Below are 21,578 nucleotides of genomic sequence, written 5' to 3' on the forward strand. Positions count from 1 at the left end.
AGTTGCTCCCAGTGGTCGACGAGCGCCTTGCATGGCAGTCCTGTCCCACTGGTGTGTGAATGTGAGAGTGATTGGGTGAATGAGCTGATATGTAAAGCGCCTTGAGACTGCTTCAGCGTGGTGATAAAGCGCTATATAAAATCAAGTCCATTTACCAAGTCCATTACTTTATTTCTCATCCATCCCCACAATATCATTCCCTTCTCCCGCGTGCACACACACCACAAGCTACCATTCCTGGAAATATATGAGCATCTGAAGGCCCTAAAAAGTGAGGCCTCTGTTATTGTCTCTATTAGGCTGTGTTTCCATTAGCCTACAAAATGCGCAAAATCTAAATACTGTAATAAAAACTGGTAATGGAAACCCCCAAATAACAAAAAAAACCACTCAAATATCGCAAAGACGTTTTTACGCTTTCATGAGGAGGAATTTCAGACGTTTCGATAATGAAATGTGTCGCCAAAGCGCTATGGAAACACTTTTTCCACAAATACACGTCATGATCACTTATCTCCGTGTAAACACGACACGGTACGTGTAAACAGAAAAGACCGGGATATTTATTAGCGTTATACTTAAAAAATTACTCGTGCCACATTAGATGTGAAACAACAAAGGAATACAGAGTTTTGTAAGGAGGTTTGGAGCGTCCGTCTTCCTGCGGCGAAGTCTCGCGGAATGAGATTTCACAGGAGTTACGAGGCTCCTCCCCCAAAACAACCTTCAATGGAAACGCGTTCAAAGTGCAATTATTCTTTATCGACATTTAGAAACATCGCTTTTATCTTGCGAAGATCTGTAATGGAAACCTAGCTAATGATGACATTGGGAAGTCATTTACTGTACAGCCGAGTCATTAAATATAATAATAAAGAGCATAACTTCAGTTCACTTTCATCAGTGCTTTACTGAATACATTTATCACTAAAACTTTAATTAAAAAAAAAAAAAAAAATCTTACCAAAACAAGCAGTTCTCTCACTAAACTTAAAACATTTACAAGTACAATTATGGAGGTATTATGGTGGGTGAATCAAGGTGAGTCCCCCTGCCTCAGTGGACGATAGGACAGACATGAGACGCTCTCATCCCACAGAGAGATAGCAGAGTTTCTGCAGCAGCTACTAAATGACTGAGGAAGAGGAAAGAAAATGAAAAGTGGACTCCTTTTCTGGTGGCAGTGAGTAGGCGTGGCCAGCTGAGAAAAACAATGGGAAACCATTTCCTGCAAAAATCAAGAAATAAAAAGCTGACAAAGCTGAAGCGTGTTTGTTCAATTCCCCTCCCAAGCGTCATCCCTTTGCTTTGCTGCCAAACGCTTTTGATCTGAAAGATAAGAACACACGATTGTTGTGTTTTAGGAGGGGAAACTGAAATGTGTTATAGTTTACTAATGTTTATAAAGAAGATTTATTTAACTAGCCAACAGAGATTATTTTAAGAAAAGATTTAATACTTCCATCATATCCACTCGCACAATACTCGACTTGCTTCAAACTCCAACTTAGCACCGATCGTCCTAATACCAACTATTTACAAATGTCTGTCTTTTTTTAGAGCTTTTAACTTATGGAACAAATTGCCTAGGGACCTGAAACACATGTCAACTTTACCCATATTTGGAAAATCTTTAAAAACACATTTTTACCAATCTTCATGTATATATCCTGTATTTCTTAATGTATTTGTTGGTGTAATGAAAATGTGTCTTGATGTAACTTTTTATGTAACGTTTCTGTATATTTTTAACTGTTTTTAATTTTTCTGTTCTTATATGTACTACAATCTTTTTTTTTTTTTGTATGGACCCCGTGGTAGATTAGCAACCACCACGGTGGAAGCTAATGGAGATCCAATGAACAAAAAAAAACAGAAGTGCTGAAACTTCAGAATGAGACCTTGTGTGGCACGAGTTCTGAGGACACAGAGTTAAGCACATGATGCACTTCTGCCCTTACATTTACTGACCGTGGAAATAAAAAGCAAAGCACTGTTCTGAACAAAAGGAGCTGTTTTTGGTGAGCTGTGCTTGTGGACGGACTGTTCAAGGATCGGCCACATGTGGTTTTACTATATATACCACGTATACTTATGTTCCATCTTTGCTGTGCTGATTATAGACTTGTTATGAACGGCAGTGCAGACGACAAGCTTCTGCTCCGTCTGTTACAGACGTGAGGAAACAGCTCCCACATGAGGTGGAAACCTTGTGCTGCAGCTGAGATCTTTAGTCTGCTCTGTTCATACAGCTCATACGTAGAAAATAAAATCCTCAGTGGTCAAAAATAATCACCTTAAAAAGGTGAGAGAAATAAAGAGAGGGGTTGATCACTCCTTTTCCTTCTTGAGTCGCTTTTACGGTTTAAAGGATCAACTTACAGAGATATTAATGGATGAGTTCACTCAGAATGTGTTATGACCAGTAGTTACTGTCGTTTTCAAGAAGTTAAGCGCTTTCATTTTGCCCCGATAAATTGAGGAATTGTTGTACAGCCCTATACGCTACAAACAGTGAAGGACGAGGGATTTGTCGCTTTAAGTCGCTTAAAAATTCCAGATTTTTCAACTTTGAGTGACGAGATCAAGCGCAACCTTGTCGCTCAAATTACACGTCTCATCGCTTTAGGAGCGATAACTTGAGGTCGCGTCATTTACATTGATTTCAATGTAATTGCGTTGCTTCATTCAATTCAGTCGCGTTCAGTGTGAAAGCACTTTAAGACTTTAAAAGGTGAAATGAAGAGTTTGTTGTTAATTATGATAATGATTAAAAAAAAAGATTTATGGATAAAGGGTAGGATTAAATTAAAAGTATGTACTTCTTTACACTCTTTTTGGAAATGTAAACTGAATTCCTGAATTATGTTGAGAATCTTTTTGTTTTCTTTCTTTCTTAGGATATTCTGTTTCCACAAAAAAATAAATCAAATTAATGAAATTATTTTTTTTAGGGGTGTGTATTGCCTGGCATCTGGCGATACGATTTGTATCCTGATACATAGGTCACGATATGAAAGTATAAGGCGATTTTATATATATATATATACATATATATATATATATATATATATACACATATATATATATATATATGACTTAAGAAACAACTAATCTGTAAATGTGTTCACATTCATTAAAACAATTTGCATGAAATATATTTTATTGGCATATTTTACACTCAAAACATTGGCTTTAACATGCCATGTGCCAACAACTTAAAAGAAAAAAAATAACATACAATCTGCCTGTGGCTTTTAAACCAATTTTGACTTTAGTGCAACATGACTTTAGGTAAATAAATAAAAAAAATTATTATTTTTTTAAATTAAAAAAATCGATATGGATGGATTTAGAATTGACGTAATATCAGAAATCGATTTTTCTCATCACCCCTATTTTTTTAAATTATTATTATTCTTTTTCAAAGTAAAAACCATCACACATTCTCAAACTATTCTATACTTTCACTTACTCAAATATAAATCGTGTTTTTTTAAAAATACAGTAGAAAAATATCTGAGCTGGTGCATCTCGTCACAAACATAATCAAAAAGTTATTTGTCAAACCAAAATGGGGTCACAACCCAAAAAATGTTGGGAACCAGCTCTACTCTCTCTACATCCACCCATACAATCAACGACTCAACAATTGCTTCTACCCTTTCACAATAAGAGCCATGGATACAGGCTTCACACTTTAACCCATTGGTCTCTAACCACTGGGCCGTGGGCCGGTAGCAATTCATGGACCGTTTGGTAACGGTCCAAAAAGAAAATAGACAAAGTTTAAAAAGTAAGGGTTTTCTATTACTTTCAGGTCTTAGACCCATGTGTGAGAGCATGAGCTAAACGCTAAAGCTAGCTAAACGCACCTCTTGCTTCCTGAAGTTTCTTCCGTTCAGCGTCTCGCTGCTCCTTAGTCAGGGTGCTCTTCACACCAAGTGCACCAATCACAAGCTTCCGAGCCAGCGCCGCACTCGTCTGGGGTCGCTCTTTAGCAGGCAGGAGGTAGTCTATAAGAAGAGGAAACACATTTATTAGTAAGGGTGTAAGAATAAGACCGAATCAGCGATATATCTGCGATTATCGTATCGATCCAAAAATATCCACATTCTTTTTTTAAATCATGTTTCTTTAATAATAAAACCATTAAATTGTGCATATGCATATAACATATGCATAGCACATAAACGTCCGATCACTAGGTGTCAGTGAACCACGTCAGACCTTGTTAAACTACTTCACTCCTCTATGCATTTTAGCTGGAAGTTGATTGCACTTTATAAAACAACTCCTTTTTTAAGAATTTAGGAACCTAATAGAATCAGAATCTGTTGCAGAAACAAAAATTTAACTTTTTTGAAAAATGTAAATTGACAGTTTGATAAATATACCACTTGTTTTTGATTTTTGTTCTTGAATTACTGTTAGTTGCCATTTACTTGTTCTTAACAAGTTTAAAAAAAATGAAATGAATTGTATATCATACCATTTTGTACTTGTAAAGGTGAAATGTGTAATTGTTGTTATTGCGATATATATTGTATAGTTTATTATCGGGATATATCGTATCATGACATGCAAATCATGAATCGCATCGTCAGATTCATGACAATGCATACTCCTACTAATTAGGTTCACAAGAAATTGGGATTATTTTATGGGCCTAATGTTTAAATAAACCACTTGGTTTAAAGGGCCCATGTTAAGCTAAATGGACTTTTCTGTGCTTTAAACATGATAAAAGTGCTATTAGGTCTTCATACACATGTCCAAAGTGTTTTTTTCATTGATTCCCTCAATCGTTAGTTAGAGGGTGATTTGCTCCTTTCTTACTGCAGGGTGAGCCCAAACACCTCGCTCCAATTTGATGATGCGTTCCCACTTTGATGATAAATTTGTGCGGCACACGCTCTGTCTCGTGTTTATAAAGCAGCATGAGCTGCAGAGTGGGTGGGAGGAGGAAGTCAGTGTCCCGTCTATAGACACGCCCACTCATGAATATGCATAACTAGGCCGCAAATCAGCCTGTTTGTGTAGAGTTGCTCAGAAACTGACTTTTCAGAGGCTGAAACTCTGGAAAACAGGCGAGTTTGGGAAAATAAAGCTCAAATATTATGTTTTTGAGGTTCTTAGAACAAATAGAGATGGGTGGGAACCCTGTATTAATGACAAGTCGATTTACAGCAGACATTTTACCTGAACAACTACGAGCTTTAGCCTTTACGGTCTGAGAGGATTTGGACAGTGGTCTCAACTTCATGAGTGGATGTTTTGACCGTAGAGCTTCACGAGCTGCAAAAAGAAGAAGAAGAAACTAAAAAAGTCAGAACATACAAATACGGTACTGTAAAAGATACATTTACTAAAGTCTTCTCCACAGGTTTTGATCCAGCAGGCAGAATATGACACAGCTTCACTAACCTGCTATGGAGCTGGAAAAGAGGCCCAGGGCGTGTGAGTCATCGATCCACTTTATGTCAAAGCCTCTTTGTCTGCAAACAAAGCCAGCTCAGAATATGTGACCATATGATGGTATTATTACACAGCGAGTGGTTGTATCCATTAAAGTAACATTCATCCTTTAATTCAGAATACAAGTTAAATCCTCTTCAAAAGGATTAATAAATCACCTTGTAAAGACTTAATTCCGAATGAAAATGACCATTCCGAATTAAACCTAATTCCGAATTAAGCGGCTGGTTTCTTCTGTTTTTAATTCCGAATGGAATAATTCCTCAATCTTGTAAACATTTGATTCCGTCATTCTGCGTATGTACGTCCTGTTGCGATGACGCACTGGTGACGACATAATCTAGGATGGACGCCCAAAGCAAGCGTTGGACTCGAGCCAAGACGAATTATTTAATAAGGGGCCTAAGAAGATATGGATGTAATACACATGCGGACATTCACACGAACACAAAGGCATATTACGCACGCAGACATCGGCAAATGAAACGGGCGTCATCGGCACATGGAGGTCTTCACTAATGACGAGTGGGTGTCTGAAAGTTCTCCCTCTACTCAACAGAGCCGCTGCATTAACCGCTGCCTTTGATTGGCTAAAGTACGGTAATCTAGCTCCCTTCTCCTCCTCAGCTGACGAAAGTGAAACGTGAAACGTGAAGCAGTGCGTTATTGTCGAGCTCCTGCTTCAAACCTACAATTCAAATAAAAGTGAAAACAGTTGGTATTATGTGGTCTTCTATGTTGTAGCCGAAAAGAAAATGTTTGTTTTGTGTTTTTTTTCGATAGACGTGATACGTCACGCTGGCCCCCTGTCCAATCAGAAACATTCCCAACCCCCAGACCTAAAGCGGAAATCAATAAAGGCGAATAAACGTGATTCCATGTGAACCTTCATTAGGAATTACTATTTCCATGTGAACACTAAGCAGAATAATTAATTCCGAATTAAAAAAAACATCCTGTAACCGTGGCCACTGTGTCTTTATCTGACCTAAAAAAAAAAAAAAACATTGCGTCTCCAGCAGCTTTAAACTTGAACTATACCTACTGATAGCAGTGAAATAACTTTATCAGATCTTCTGACTTGAACTCTGATGGAAAGTCGTAGATCTCGACAATATGTGAAAGTTCGTCCTCGCTGAGGTCGATGGCATCATCATCATCGTCGTCATCTCTGTTCATGTTGTAGTAATCGAACCTGGGTTCCTGTTTTGACTCCTTCTTTCTTCCTTCCTTCTGAGCCATCTGAAATAAAGGAGTGGGAGGAGTTACATGAAGGGAGAGCAGTGTCATAGAGGTTTAGTCAATTCAGAACTAGATCTTCTCTGACCTCTTCAAGCAGATGTGGATCCAAACAGTCTCCGTCATCATTAAACAAAGTGTCCCAGCTTTCCTCTTCCTCCTGTAGAGACGTTCCCTCCAGCTGTGAGGTAGCATCAGTCACCTCATCAGATGAGTGGAGCTGCACATTAAACTCCAGCTTGTTATTAGAGTCCACTAAATCATCTCTGTCCCCATCACCAGCAGATTCTGCCTGGTCCGCTCCTCCAGCTTTGCTTTTTTTGTTCTTGGCATTTTTTCGTGCCTTGTCCGTGTACCGAGGTCTGGGTCGTGGTTTCCCTTCTTCCTGAGTCTGGGGTTTGTCTTTGGAGGATTGGAGGTGTTTTCTCGGGACGTACAGAGCTTGATTTGGCCTTTTTGATCGTGACGGCGGAGATTGTGAGAGCGGAGCTGCAGCACTGTCCTCCTTTTGTTCCTGCATTTCCATGGTTGGGGGGATGTCACCCAAACATCTGGATTGGTTTTTTTAATGGACAAAATAAACATTAACATTATTTGAGTAGATAATCACAAAAAATGCTGCAGATGGATAGTCAGATGAGATGAGAGAGATGAGGCTCAGTTTTTCAAAAGTAATCAACTCGGATTCTGGATAACGGATTGGATCAAATCTTGAAAATCAGATTAGATCACGTAATCCAATCTTAGTTTTGATCCAGATCAAACCTTTAGTTTGGATTTTTAATTTTTTTTTGTAGGAATGGGATCACGTGATTAGCTAGGCTATAACAGCATAGGTCTACAGAAAAGTAGAAAGAGTTCGGCCTCGTAAAAAAATCCCCCAAACAGTTGTCAAAATTTACCACAAATAATATATTTAATTATGTCACTGATGTATATTCATCATGATCAAAAATCTTGTTCTTTTTGTTTTTAGGTTCGAGTCTCACCTGGGCCAACACCGTGGCTGCCTACTGCGGTCCCCAGCTATGAGATGTCCACTAGGAGTGTGACGATATCTCTATACGGCGATATTGTTCTTCTATATCACCTGTTTTTAATAATTGTTAAATATTTTTTACTTGTTGTCGTTCTACCTCACCTTTGTTCATTTCAATAAAAGTTCCTTTTTTAAAAACCGAGACTCGTACCATTTGTTATCAACATTTTGTCATTTTTATCATGTAGAGGGAGCAAAAGTAGTATCGGTTCCAAATATCGCCTCAATCAGGAGTCCGTATCGGTCATCGACTAAGGCTGATGGGGAAAAAAAATAGGTGTTGGCATCAGCCATAAAAAACACATATCAGTTGATCCCTAAGAAAAACCATGAATTATTGTGTAAATAACTAGTTCAGTTGTAGATATCTAAGCCCCTCAAAATACATACATTTCATTAAACTGTACTATATTTGCCGTGGTTCTCCAACAGTTACTGTATATATGACATGATACCCATCTTTTTTTTTATCACAAATTTGGTCAAAGGACTCTCAATTTTTTCAAATTCCTGAAATTTTGCTAAAATTGTATTTAAAAAAAAAAAAAAGCATCACAGAAAAACCTACAGAATGAAATCTGTCAGTTGTTGCTTTGATTTTGTAGGTGCCCTCAATACTGTATATATCATAATCAAATGGAAGTGCAAACCAGAGCACTTTATATAATGTTGGAATTGCTCGTTGTTGAAATGTTGTGGCCCACTAAAGATCAAACTGGTCCTGGTATTTGGCCCCTGAACTAAACAAGAATTCTCTGATCTATGGGATATGTTTGGTTGAAAAAAAAATTAAAAGCGAAAGAAAATTATGTATATGTGCACCATATTGTAGGCTTTAAAAAGCTAAAAAAAAACAATATATTTTGGAGAATTAAATGTAAAACGAACGCTAAAAGGAGAGTGAAACCGAATGAATGAATCTTTACTGATAGTGTTAGCTAAACGGTTTAGCTTCCTGCACCGTCTTCTTCTTAGCGGCAATGCCTGCAAAGGTAAACTTAGCTATAATAGACCTATACAAGACACATTAATTATAATGATCATAGAACACTACTGAATTAGACGCTGTAAATAAAACATAACCTAATATCTTACCAGTGTTTGGCTTCTCAAACAACAGATTACTGTCGCGCACGGTGAACGTAGCAATGACTGCGCAAAGGATTATGGGAGATGGTGTTCTTGGCTTCGCTATTCTAAAACATAGGGCAGCATACATGTGTATGTGTGTACATTACAAATAATCATTTAAATAAAAGTCTCACATATTCTGAAATATGACTAACTATATGTCCAATACAATAGTCATTCGATGTAAATGTGTAGCACTTGGGCGGTAGAGGACTACAAGTCCCACCCTTTTTAAAAAACCCTGTTCCGCTATTGGTCAAAAAATCTTTCAGTCAGAAAGCTCTTTGCTGATTGGTTACAGTCTTCACGTTACACAAGATTGTGTAAATTGTTAAAAAAACGTGTTGTATAAGGTGGAATAAATCAGCGAATGATGTTATAACTTAGAACGGAGGTGGGTGTTAAAACTTCTTTGCAGCAGCATTATCTCATTAGCATCTCCCTGCACGAGCACAATAGGACGTCATTGGGACTATCCTGTCGTAAGTACTCTGGTATTATAAAGGGTGTTTAAAAATAAATAAATAAATAAGGGTATTTCACTGCGGCTGTTGTGTGTTCATCCTTATAAAACATGTAAATCAATGATGCTATGGCAGATTGGCAGTAAAGTAAAATGAAAAATGAAATTGAAAATATGGCATCAGAAGAATATGCACAGCTCTAAATGTGCTGATTTGTTGGCAAATTACGCTTAGATTGTCAAACTAACAATACATCTTCAAAACAATATTCAGGAAAATCGTCAAATTTCTTCCACAATAGCATTTGGGATACTTAAATAGTAATATATTTTTCAACATTAACATTTTCAAATACTCATATTTCTGTGTAGATGGAGAAATTAAAGTTATATCTCTGCAAAATGAAAACAAATAAATAAGCAAATAAAAAAAAATCGACAAATCTTAAAAGTAGAAAATGAAAATTTCTTGAATTGATTAAAAATAATGGCTCTAAATCAAATACTAAACTTGCAACATAACAACGGCTCTGTTTTTATTAGCAAAAAATATATAGATAATATTATGTAGTTTCCCCTAAAGTTTCTTGGGCTTGGGTTTCTAAGATGTTTTTTTTTTTTTGCTACAAGAACCACTTTTTTTTTCCAATACAACAGCAAATGTGACCAATTTCAGCAGGTTGCATTATGGTAGAATTTTTATCAAGTAATAATTTAACAATTTTTTATTTTTATTTTTTTAAACAAGAGTTCTTAGGATGATAATGTTTCTGCTGTTTAGCCCAATGTTTTTCAACCTTGGGGTCTCCTGAAATTTAAATGGGCCATTTGAAATGTCTAGTATTGATCAAATTAATTACTGATTAAATTTTTTTTATTTAAAAATTAATATTATTTTTCAAATTAAAACACCACACACAATCTTAAACAACTCTATTCTATATTTTCCCTTTCTCAAATATAAATGTAGTTTAAATGAAATGCAGCTTAAAGAAAAAAAAGAAAGGGAAAAAGAAAATAAATAAATAAAATACAGCATAATGATATCGTGGCCCTCATTTATCAACTTTTTAAAATTTTTTATATGTTTCTATTGTTAATTTATTTGAATGTGATTTTTATCTCCTAAAGCATGCGTACCAAGTCTGATATAAACGTCATATCCATGTGCGTCTCCAGGATCTCTGTTGTGAACTTGCTCTCAGTGCACACAGGGAGGCAGACTTCACCTGCAGGAGCTGATTCTCTTCCATACAGGTTTTAAAATATGCTTCTTAAATTCCAGTTTTCACATGTTTTTTTTTTTTTTTTTTTACTCAACCTCATGTGAGGATGCCGATTTTCATCTTAGAAAAGCTTCTTTTCTTGTTTGACCTCAGTGGGCGGGGCTTTCAAAACAGAAGGACGTAACAAGTTAATGACGATCAAATTCAATCGCAACATTTATCAACAGCTGATCATTTTGTACACTGGGACACCCCCAAACCAAGGTCACCCAGGCTCGTTGATCTTTGTTTGATTATTCAAAAGAAAATAATACATTTCAATACTTATAGAAAGGAAATGTATTAAATAGTTCATTATTTCCAGGAAATATGAGTATTTCTGTCTTTTTTATTTTAAACGGTGACGTTGATACTGACGTGTTGCTCTCTTTCCCATCAGACTGCAGTGATGTGGGTCTCAGCTCTGCTGTTCACTGTGATCACAATCTGCCATGACACCCAAGGCCAGAGCACTGAGTCCATGTTCCAAGTGGTAACAGAGACAATGCTTCCTCCAGACCGTCTTAACAATCCTACGCAGCTCAACTATGGGATGGCTGTGACCGACGTGGACGGTGACGGTGACCTGGAAGTGGTGGTGGCAGGGTGAGTGAGGAAACAAGCAGCCTATGAAATGTGAACATGTAAGCAGGTAACATAAATGTTCATGTCTAGGTACAATTAGGGGTGTGCAATTTGACAAAATATGACGACGATCTGCCAAATCACTGAGATCGTAGAACCGTCGGTAGTGCACATTTTATCATTACTGAAGGAAAAACTCAAAAGTGGCACAAAATGTTGATATTGTGCTGTTAGTGATTAATAAAAGGGTTTTTGTGGCATTTTTCCTCCATGATTATTATTGTTTTTCTTGTAAAACTATATTGAAAAAAACAAAAAATAAATGAAGTTTATATTGCCTATCACCATTTTGAGGAAAAGACTATTGGTCCATATCATCCTGGCCTTATGTAACCACAGCAGTAACGTTTTATCTTGTAAAGGATATGATTGTTCAAACTGTGGGAAATTAGGGGTTCATAAGACTGCGTAAAGTAGGATTTTATTAACGTGAGTGTGTTACCTCAAAAACAAATGGAAATCACAAGATTGATATGCTGCCTTGTTATATATTAAGTGTTGCTAATACTACACCACTTTAGCTAAACAAAGTAGAAAGACTGTGTGTAACTAAAGCTATGTTCACACTGCAAACCTTAATGCTCAATTACGATTTTTTTGCTTGGATCGATTTTTTTGTTTGTTCGTTCACAGTACATGTATGTTATACACATGGGGAATTTGACTTGCTCTCTCTAACAATGTAAACATTAAATAATAGTAAACTAGAAAATTTAAACAGTAATTAAAGACTAATATGTGCAAAACTAAATTGAACAAAATAACAAGATAATAATAGGATAATAGTGCAATAGTGCAGTGGAAAAGGATGATGAATTAAACATGAGTTTATTTTATTTCAGTATTTACAATGAAGAGTGAAGGTGAACATTTAGGAGTGACTTCAATGTAAATAATCTTTTATCCCTTTTTTTCCATTTTGGACGATGAGTTTAAGTAGGTGAATTGGTTTGTCTTACAGGGAAATAACTTGAAAATAGCCAAAATTATCTGAATGAAAAAAACTGCAATAAAATCGTGATCGTGATTTTACAAAGAAAAAAATTGTGGTATTAATTTTTTCCCGTATCGCCCAACCCTAGGTACAATGGGCCGAATCTTGTGCTGAAATACGATGGGAGTGAAAAAAAGCTGGTAAACATTGCCATTGATGACGTTAACTCTCCGTACTACGCACTGAGAGATCGAGCAGGAAACGCTATTGGAGTCACCGCTTGTGACGTGGATGGAGACGGTCGTGAGGAGATTTACTTCCTCAACACAAACGACGCCTACTCCGGTAAATCACGCTTTTCTCTGACAGATTCAAAGCTAAATGTTTAGGTTGTGTTAAACGTCTATTGGGTTTATCTGTGCAGGTAGAGCAACATATGCAGACAAGCTTTTTAAGTTCCGTAATGGGCGATTTGAGGATCTGCTCAGTGATGAGCTCAATGTTCAACGCGGAGTTTCCAATCGCATGGCGGGACGTTCAGTGGCGTGTGTGGACAGAAAGGTCAGAAAACGTTTTTTTCACTTACTTTCTGTCTCGAAAGGTCCAGTCCCTAGCTAGATTACCTCAGCTGCTAAAAAAAGGTAAATAGTCCTAAACAGTAGACCTCTAAAGTTCAAGGTTTTGGGAATTCAGAACACATCAACCATATGTGCTACAGATTAGCAACTTTTACAAAATGTAGACCCAATACTAAAGACAAATTTATACATTTAGATCTAATTATGATTTAAACTGACACCAAATTTGCTAAAGCCCATCTTCAGACTGTCCCACACAAACGATCCACACAGAATTTTTTTTATTTATTAAAAAAAAAATTGCCTACAGCGCATCAAAATGTTTAACCGTAAATTATGTTATAAATTCAAATTTGCAGATTTGCCGCATACATTTTCAATGTTCATTAAAAAACATTATAACAATATATAGATTATTAATAATACATTTTATTTGTAATGCACTTTATACTTTAAACAATTTTCAAAAATTTTTGGAAAATATCAGAAATTTAACTCAATAACTTGTTTTTTTTTTCTATTTTGTATGTCTTTCTTATGGGTTAGCGTTAATTAGCTTTTTTTAAACATCAGTTTTCCACTTACTGTACATCTCTATGCTGTCTAGATGCAAGTTGTGCATTTTGGGATTTTTGTATTAATAACTGAATTGACAGTTGTGTGTAATCTGCCTTTACATGCTAACAGCAGCTGTCTTTTTTTGTCTATAATTGTCTGGCTCCCATAGACAGAGTTTAAGATTCTTGCCAGGCGGGGGGGCAAAAGAAAAAATGTAATTAAATATATAGAGAGTCTCGAGATTTGCGCCAACCACAATGTGTGTAGCACATACAGTAATGCAAAAATGATTAGTAACATAAAAACGCGTCGTTTAATTTTGTAAATTTATGATAATACAGGCCTGCGGCCACTTTCTGCTTCATTTTTGCTACAGTACCATATATGAACTGCTAGGCGTAGTGTCACTTCACCATTTACATTGTGAAGAAGAATTGCGCAACAGAAGAACCAACCTAAAGTCTCAAACGTTTCATTTCACTGAAAACTTATACTACACACCTGAGGTTGAACTAACATCTGTGACATGAAACTAACAGTAATATGTTAGAATCAAAGCAGCAGAAAACTTTTAAAAAAATGTTTAGGAAAATTGTAATGAAAACCTTTGACCACTCGGAGGGCAATGCTTCCCTCCACCCATTACTGCATCAGCTATAATTGATCACATATTTTTGAAGTCAGCGATGGTTTTGTTGGACTGTGCTTGTGGTTTTTCTGCAGGGAACAGGTCGTTACTCAGTGTACGTGGCTAACTATGCCAGAGGTAACGTCGGACCCCATGTACTCTTAGAAATGGACGAGGCCGCCAGCGATGTCACTCAGGGCATCATCGCTTTGTCCGATGCTGCCGCACAGGCCGGGGTCAACAAGTTGACAGGTATAGAGCCACGTTTGGGTGCTGAGGAGTGGAAAGTTTGAACAAACAGAGAAAGGCTTCACATTTTTTTGTTGTGCAGGAGGTCGAGGTGTGGTGGTCGGACCCATCTTAAGTGACTCAAAGTCAGATGTTTTCTGCGATAATGAGAACGGGCCCAACTTCCTGTTCAAGAACAATGGGGATGGGACTTATGTGGAGATTGCCAGAGAAGCAGGTCAGAATTAAAAACGTCATTTTACAAAATGTGATTATACATTATTTGTCAATCCAGAGTGTAGGATAGGTACCAGTGGACCCAAATGACTGTGCAGGAATAAGTACGGCTATAAGTAAAGGCTACATTTTTACTCAATTTTATATAGAATACTTTCAAAATTGTATTTTTGATGTTTTTTAATTTGTAAAATAAAAAATATATATTCAATCATCTCAGTTTTTTTAACGTGTCACTGCTTCAATATTATTATAGTATTTACATTTTTATTTTTTCTAAATTAGATGATGATTCAATAATTGAAATAGTGTAAATATTCACATAAAATATTTTTCATAAAGTTTTTTTTTGTAAATCAATCTCACTTCATTAAATAATTCCTTCAAATTTAGCTCTTTTTTTCTGAGCGGGTTTACACACTTTGTGATGTTAAAAATACTTCACGACTCATTTCTTGTATTTGACGCCGTTGTGCCTGTTGAACTTCGTTGTTTGATTTTGTTATGGTTAATATAAATAAAAAGGTGAGTAGGAATTGACAAACCTCTACTGTCAAGTCTTTGCTCAATTTCGCGCTGTTCCTGACGAGAGGAACTCCTCTTTACGGACCAGACCTTCAATGACTTCTCTCTTTTTTATTCAAAGTATCATTTTTAGGTACTGTAGGTAGGTGTGTCAGCTCAAAAAGAAAACACACAGTACAACAACAATTCCTTCATTGAAAGCAAATTTCGTTTTTTCAATTTTGTAACCCTTTCCAAGTATTTCATTTAGTTGTTAGAGTTTTAAACCAGTGCCATGTTTTTAAAAGAAGGTTTTCCACTTTTAATTAATTATATTAAATTATTAGTATTCTAACTTGTATTTTAACAACCAAACTTTAAACGAATTTAACACGTACAGTAAGTCTAGTATTTATTTGCACAGTTTTAACAAAGAAACAAATCAGATATTTATAGTCATCATTCTTTCTCACCACACTTTTAACAAAATCAGATTGTTAAAAGTCAGTTAACTTTATACTTTAACTCAGGCATTTTCAAACAGTTTTAAAATGCAGCATTTTTAATGAATGTAGATCATTCTTAAACTACCTTTAACCATTTTATCTTGGCTTATTTCTATTTCCCATTAATCTGTGGTTTGAACTACACAGTTCACATGGCACCCCAAATAAGCGTAATAAACCTTTAAAATAAAATCAAACTCAAACATTCTGTTAAACATGCCTGTTAAACAATAAGGCCACAGACAGTCTGGCAGAACATTTACCATGGTCACATATATGAAGAAATGTATGCTTCCCTATATAGAGACATGTCGTTGTGTCGAATAAACCGTTTTTTTTATATTAAAGGTGTAGAGGACAAATCCCAGCATGGCAGAGGAGTTGCACTCGCTGACTTCAATGGCGATGGAAAGACGGACATTGTTTATGGCAACTGGAATGGACCACACCGACTCTACCTGCAGGGCAGTGACTCCAAATTCAGGGTCAGTTATTGGAGCAAGAATTCACGTTCCCCAGAGAACGTAGCAGAGTTAACCTGTGCGTCGTCCTGTGCAGAACATCGCAACTGGAGGATTTGCGACACCCTCTCCCATCAGGACGGTCATCGCTGCTGATTTTGATAACGACAAAGAGCTGGAGGTGTTCTTCAACAACATTGCCTACAGAGGAGCAGCACCAAACAGGGTGTTCAGGTGATGATTCAAACACAGCTCACCGACCACTGATCCAACTCACGACCAACAGACATGAGTCACCAGCTGTTTATTTCTGCCTGTACTTGCTGACAGGGTGTCAAGGAGAACCAACGCAGACCCTCTGATCCAAGAGCTTAAAGTGGGAGATGCTGCAGAGCCTCAGGGGAGAGGAACAGGTCAGTTAGCATTTAGGGCAGACAGGCAACTCGCGGCCTCGGGGCCATGTGCGGCCCTCTGTCTGATTTTGTTCGGTCTCCAAAGTAAAGGCACAAAATGACTCCAAAACACAAAGTGACAGAAAGATACACAAAACAACAGCAAAAACCACACAAGATCGTGACAAAAGTAGACAAGAATGAAAAGAATATTTATCTACAAAATGACAAGAAAAACGCAAAACAACCCAAACACACAAAATGAATCAAAAAACACACAAGACCATGACAAAATAAGATCAAATTTAAAAATAGCCAAAAAACCCACACAAAACAACAAAATATAAGTAGACAAAACCCTTTGTTTTTTCCTGAATTATTGTTCACATTGGTCATTATTCTAAATGCTGATATGAATGTTGATAATGTGGCCCTCGGAGCAGGAAATCACATTTCTGTGGCCCCTGCTGTGATCGTAGTTGCCCATTTTTGATTTAGAGCCAGTACTACGAAGCTGGATTTCCTGATATTGCGCTAACATCCAGGATTTATTCCATGTGTCGTGTACTACAAAGTTGGTTAACGTCTTACCGGGCTAAATCACCATGCTAACTTCGGCTAAACACCTAACCTAACGAGAACAAAAGCCCCGCCTCCTGACCAATCAGTTCTCTTGGAAAATGAGCTGCCCATTGTTAGATCTGACCGCTGTGTTTAGAAAAGAAAGATTATTAATGGATAAATGCAATCCTTTCATTTAGCGATGACATCCTTTATATATATATAGATATATAGATATAGATTTACAACTGATGGACTGATTTACAGTCAGCTGATGAAGCCTGTGTCGGACACTCTCCATATCGTGGATGAATGAACTCGTTCCTTCTTTCATTTATTCATTCATACGCTATAGTGACGCTGACAGCATCAGCAGGAACATACTACAGTGAAACAATGTGTGTGTGTGATAAATAGAGGAGGAATACCTGAATAGAAACACGTCTGTGCTGTAATAAAGTGAAAGTGATCAGAGCGCTGTCCGTTTATCATCCCATGGATTAATATTGTATAATCACACACTTTTACGCATTAACAGTGCCGGCAGCTTCCTGCCTGGGTGTTTTTTCTTCCACAATTGTGACTTAAGTTGCTCTACACAGTTTCTCCCTGTTTGTGATTGGTCTGACACTGCAATCTCCACCCCTGTCACTGCAGCACGCACAATGCCAGGCTGAAATCACTTAGCTTAAGTGAACGTGTTTATATCCAGCTTTATAGTACAGGGGCTCTCTGACAGAGAATGTTTTGTTAGGTAAAGTCCGCTAACGGAGTGATATCCCGGATATGCATATCCAGCTTCATAGTACAGGCCCTAAATGATTCACAGCTTTGACCTCATACCCATTAGTTCACTTTAATATTAGTTATTTAACAAATTCTAGAGGATTTAACACATTTTCACTTGTATATACAAAAGAAATTGTCTATCCACCTTGTTGTCAGAAGGCTTTGGAATGTAACTCATGCAAGCTAATTCTACAACAACAAAACTGATTTTATTGGTCACAAAAATTGACAAAAACCTTTCTTTTTTAGTTACCCATCTCTGAGTTATAGTATTTTCACAGCTAAAGTGGCTTTGTATTTTGTTTAGGGGGGACTGTGACGGACCTGGATGGAGACGGACTCCTGGACCTGCTTCTGGCTCACGGTGAAAGCGCCCAGCAGCCCATATCTGTGTTTAAAGTCAAACAGGTGTTGGTTTGTGCCCATGAACGTACATCTGTGTTCTCCTTATAAAACGTCTCGCGCAAGCTTACCTAACATTTGTGTTGTCAGGGATCATCCAATCAGTGGCTGCGAGTGATTCCTCGCACCCAGTTTGGTGCGTTTGCTCGCGGTGCCAAGGTGACGGCGTTCACCAATCAGAGTGGAGCTCTTACACGCATCATTGACTCTGGCTCCGGGTATCTGTGTGAGATGGAGCCGGTCGCACACTTTGGCTTAGGTGAGTTATCATGGACAATCATCCTAACTACACCCAAAGACTCATTAGAACACCTTATCACTTCAGTTTTTATATATTTGAAACCATTTTTATCCCAGACCAAAACGAAATTAGTCAAACTCATAATTAGGGTTGAGCACCGAGAACCGGTTCCAAGTAAAAACCGGTTCCTAACATCCGGTTCTTGAATCGTTACAAAGATGTTTGAATTTCGATTTGTTTTTTTGATTCCTAAATGCCTGCACTCGTTTGTTTCCGTGGCTTATATTACTCCGCCCGGCTTGATTCGTTTGTTTACGACGTTTGTATAAGGTGCGTTCACACTGAACGCGACTATAGCAACTGAAGTCAATTCGCTCTAGTGACGCGACGACCAGGGAACAGACTCTCTGTGTGTGTGTGTGTGTGTGTGTGTGTGTGTGTGTGTGTGTGTGTGTGTGTGTGTGTGTGTGTGTGTGTGTGTGTGTGTGCGTGCGTGCGTGCGTGCGTGCGTGCGTGCGTGCGTGCGTGCGTGCGTGCAACATTTTCAAGTTTTTGGAATTGAACAATGCATTATACAAATTACAATCTATGCTGCCGTACTAGATGAAAAACTAGTCTTTGACCATTTTTTACATTACCCACAAATGTCTGGGGTGCACATTTGGATCCTTGTACCATGTGATGACAATTGCGTTACGTCATTTAATTTTCAGCCCGATTTTAATCTCTAACTTCGTTGTTTCTGTATATGCAAGTTTTCTCTATAAACACAAAGCATAAATGACTTCATAAAACCACTTATTTGTTGACCTGCTACAATAATGGAAAATGAAAACATCTCAATTTGAGGACTTTTCTCAGCAATTTTTAGGTGAGATTAATTAGATCAATTTATTACAGACCAGCTCTCCATTTTTAATCTCTTGACAGCACTAATCATCCTCGCTGTTTCCTTTGATTTGATGCTCTTTGATTCCTAGGAAGCGATGAGGTGAAAGTTCTGGAGGTCTCCTGGCCAGACGGCACTACCTTCACTCGAGCTCTTCAGACTGGTGAAATGAACTCAGTTGTAGAAATCTCATATCCCAAAGAAGGAGAAGTGACCGTGCTCACCAGTGACACGCAGGTACACAGAGCGCACACACAGGAGGAACTGTGAATGTTTGTATTGTTCCCGACAGCGTTGGCTTTACATCTTTTTACTTGTTGTGAATATGGGCACTCCACTCTTCCCCACCCCCTTCCATTTTCCTACCCTGACTCCCTCTTCCCTGTTCCCTAGAAGTGTTTCTTAGCCTTCCTTAGGGAGGGCTGGTGATGGTCACAATTATGCAATAAAATAAATGTATTTATTTAATTGTAATAGCAAAACGTGCATTGCTGTCTTAATAAGATTCCACTTTTTCTAGTGTTGACCTTTGAAAGCATGTGCAGACAAAGGAAAAGAAAATAATGAGGAAAAAATGGGGGGAAAAAAGAAAAATAATTAATATGGGCACTTTAATTGACAACTGCAACCATATTGAGATTTATTTTTTGGCGATATAGAAAATTACAATATCGCCTAGAAACAATATACTTTTATTTAATTATTTATTTTGTGTTAAAATTCTCGTTTAAGGAGTCACTGCTTTTGCTGCTTCTTAGAACAGCATAAAAAGTACAGTAAGATGGATTTCTGACCTTCCCCAAAACAAGCCACACTACAGAACTCACTCACACGTGCTGTCCCTTACAGGAGAAAAAGGCCAAAGTGGCTCACATATTGTGCGGTTTCGGCTGAGTTATTCAAACGTTTGCAGTTTTAAAATTGATGAAACTTAAGCATGCACTGTAGGCCTGGTAATGTGGTAAAAACTCACCGTTTATAATTTGTCTCCAACTTGTCAAGAACATGAACACTAGGAGTTCACTTTTAAAGACAGTGTAGTTTTGCCAAAAATTGCACAAAACAGTGCCAAATTTGACCCGCTAAATTCAAAATTTCACACTTCCTGTTGGATTTAGATATGGGTCCAAATTACCTTTCTGCTAGTTCCAGTCCAATGCATATACCTACCGAATGCCATCCAGCTAGTTTAAACCAGTGAATAGTTATGAACGCTTAGATAGCACTAACGAGTCCCAAAATTGCATAAAAAAACTACAGATTACAATTTTCACCCAAACTAGAAGAAGAATCCATACAGAAACAACTGCACTGCCTTTGGTGCTGTTTGTTAATAAATGGGCCTGTGTGGCATTTTGCATCAGTACATTTTACCCCAAATTGTCTTTCTGGTAAGACTTTAAGTTAAATATATTGAGATTTATATCGTGTTTATCCCCATTTTGAGAAAAAATATCCAGATGTGAGTTTTGGTCCATATCGCCAGCCTTATGCTACACATTTATTGTCACTCAGTTTAAATGTCATTTATTCACTTTTAACTTTAGAAGAAATAATCAACAGAATGTTAGGTGTGATGTTTTTCTTCCTCACTCTGTATTTTCCAGTGTGGTGATGGCTTCATGGTTAATAATGGCCGCTGTGCAGGTACGCGTTTTCCTACTTTTCATTTACTTATTTGGCTTTTTGTTTCTCACTGCTTGTTGTTACTTTTTCTGCAGGTCTTTGAGGATTTCACTGTGAAATGGTTTAAGCAACACTCTGTGGTTGACTGTAACAATAGAGAGATTGAAGATTTAACATGCTTTACTTTTGCTACGGGCGTTCGTCCATGTTTGCTTAACTTTGTGAGTCGGAATGTTGTTTGTTTTCTTTTTTCTTGTCTTACCACTGATTGATACACATTGGTTCTGAATAAACGTCTTCAACAATAATGTGGCCAGGTTGGATTATGTTTTAAATTGAATAATAAAAAAGACTTAACAAGTCACATAGGGGTCTACTGTCCCATGCGCGTAAGTCAGAAAAGCGGCGCTGTGCTATTCTCCCCCTGTACTTAAGTCAGTCGCTGCACGCCTCCATCCCAGTTACGCACTCTGGGTGGAGCAGCCCTGAAATGTGGGCGTACCCATTCAAATTTGGCCTTGCGCGCATTCTCCCTTCTGCTTAAGTTCTTTTCCTCTTACGCGCTTCTGAACCAGGAATAAGTGCAGCGCCCCGATAAGGTGAAACCTTATATTGCATGAGAAATATGGACTAAACTGACACTGTCACAGAGTTCAAGATGTTTGCATTTAACAGTTCTAGACAGCACAAAATGTGTTACATTTCATTATATTTTATCCACACCGTCCCCTCCTTTCACCGTAGGGCGGTGGGTGCTGCGTCGTGGAGCTGATCAGATCCGCGC

The 21,578-nt window shown here is 37.6% G+C and overlaps 2 protein-coding genes across 7 annotated transcripts; one reads left to right on the top strand and one right to left on the bottom strand.

Annotated features, from left to right (window-relative positions):
* Positions 1-975: 975 nt before the first annotated feature.
* On the bottom strand, positions 976-9,046 carry r3hcc1l (R3H domain and coiled-coil containing 1-like). Its single transcript, XM_028452630.1, has 7 exons — positions 8,852-9,046; positions 6,806-7,268; positions 6,524-6,720; positions 5,428-5,498; positions 5,203-5,298; positions 3,876-4,016; positions 976-1,329 (listed from the first exon to the last, which is right to left on the bottom strand). Exons 2-7 carry the CDS (start codon positions 7,241-7,243, stop codon positions 1,277-1,279), a joined length of 996 nt encoding a protein of 331 aa, XP_028308431.1. The 5' UTR covers positions 7,244-7,268; positions 8,852-9,046; the 3' UTR covers positions 976-1,276.
* Positions 9,047-9,203: 157 nt separating this feature from the next.
* On the top strand, positions 9,204-21,102 carry crtac1a (cartilage acidic protein 1a). Of its 6 annotated transcripts, none has more exons than XM_028446473.1 (15): positions 9,204-9,281; positions 10,530-10,607; positions 11,016-11,221; positions 12,343-12,539; positions 12,619-12,755; positions 14,054-14,210; positions 14,290-14,424; positions 15,782-15,918; positions 15,992-16,128; positions 16,225-16,307; positions 17,944-18,044; positions 18,129-18,297; positions 19,260-19,405; positions 20,776-20,815; positions 20,890-21,102. In XM_028446473.1, exons 3-15 carry the CDS (start codon positions 11,025-11,027, stop codon positions 20,895-20,897), a joined length of 1,644 nt encoding a protein of 547 aa, XP_028302274.1. In that variant the 5' UTR covers positions 9,204-9,281; positions 10,530-10,607; positions 11,016-11,024; the 3' UTR covers positions 20,898-21,102. The 6 variants fall into 6 exon arrangements, with proteins under 6 accessions (XP_028302274.1, XP_028302267.1, XP_028302258.1 ...); XM_028446466.1 differs by having other exon boundaries at positions 9,210-9,369; positions 10,482-10,607; XM_028446457.1 differs by having other exon boundaries at positions 9,210-9,369.
* The last annotated feature ends 476 nt before the right edge of the window (positions 21,103-21,578 follow it).

This window comes from Gouania willdenowi, chromosome 1 (genome assembly GCF_900634775.1).
Source record: "Gouania willdenowi chromosome 1, fGouWil2.1, whole genome shotgun sequence".
NCBI classification, from domain to species: domain Eukaryota; kingdom Metazoa; phylum Chordata; class Actinopteri; order Blenniiformes; family Gobiesocidae; genus Gouania; species Gouania willdenowi.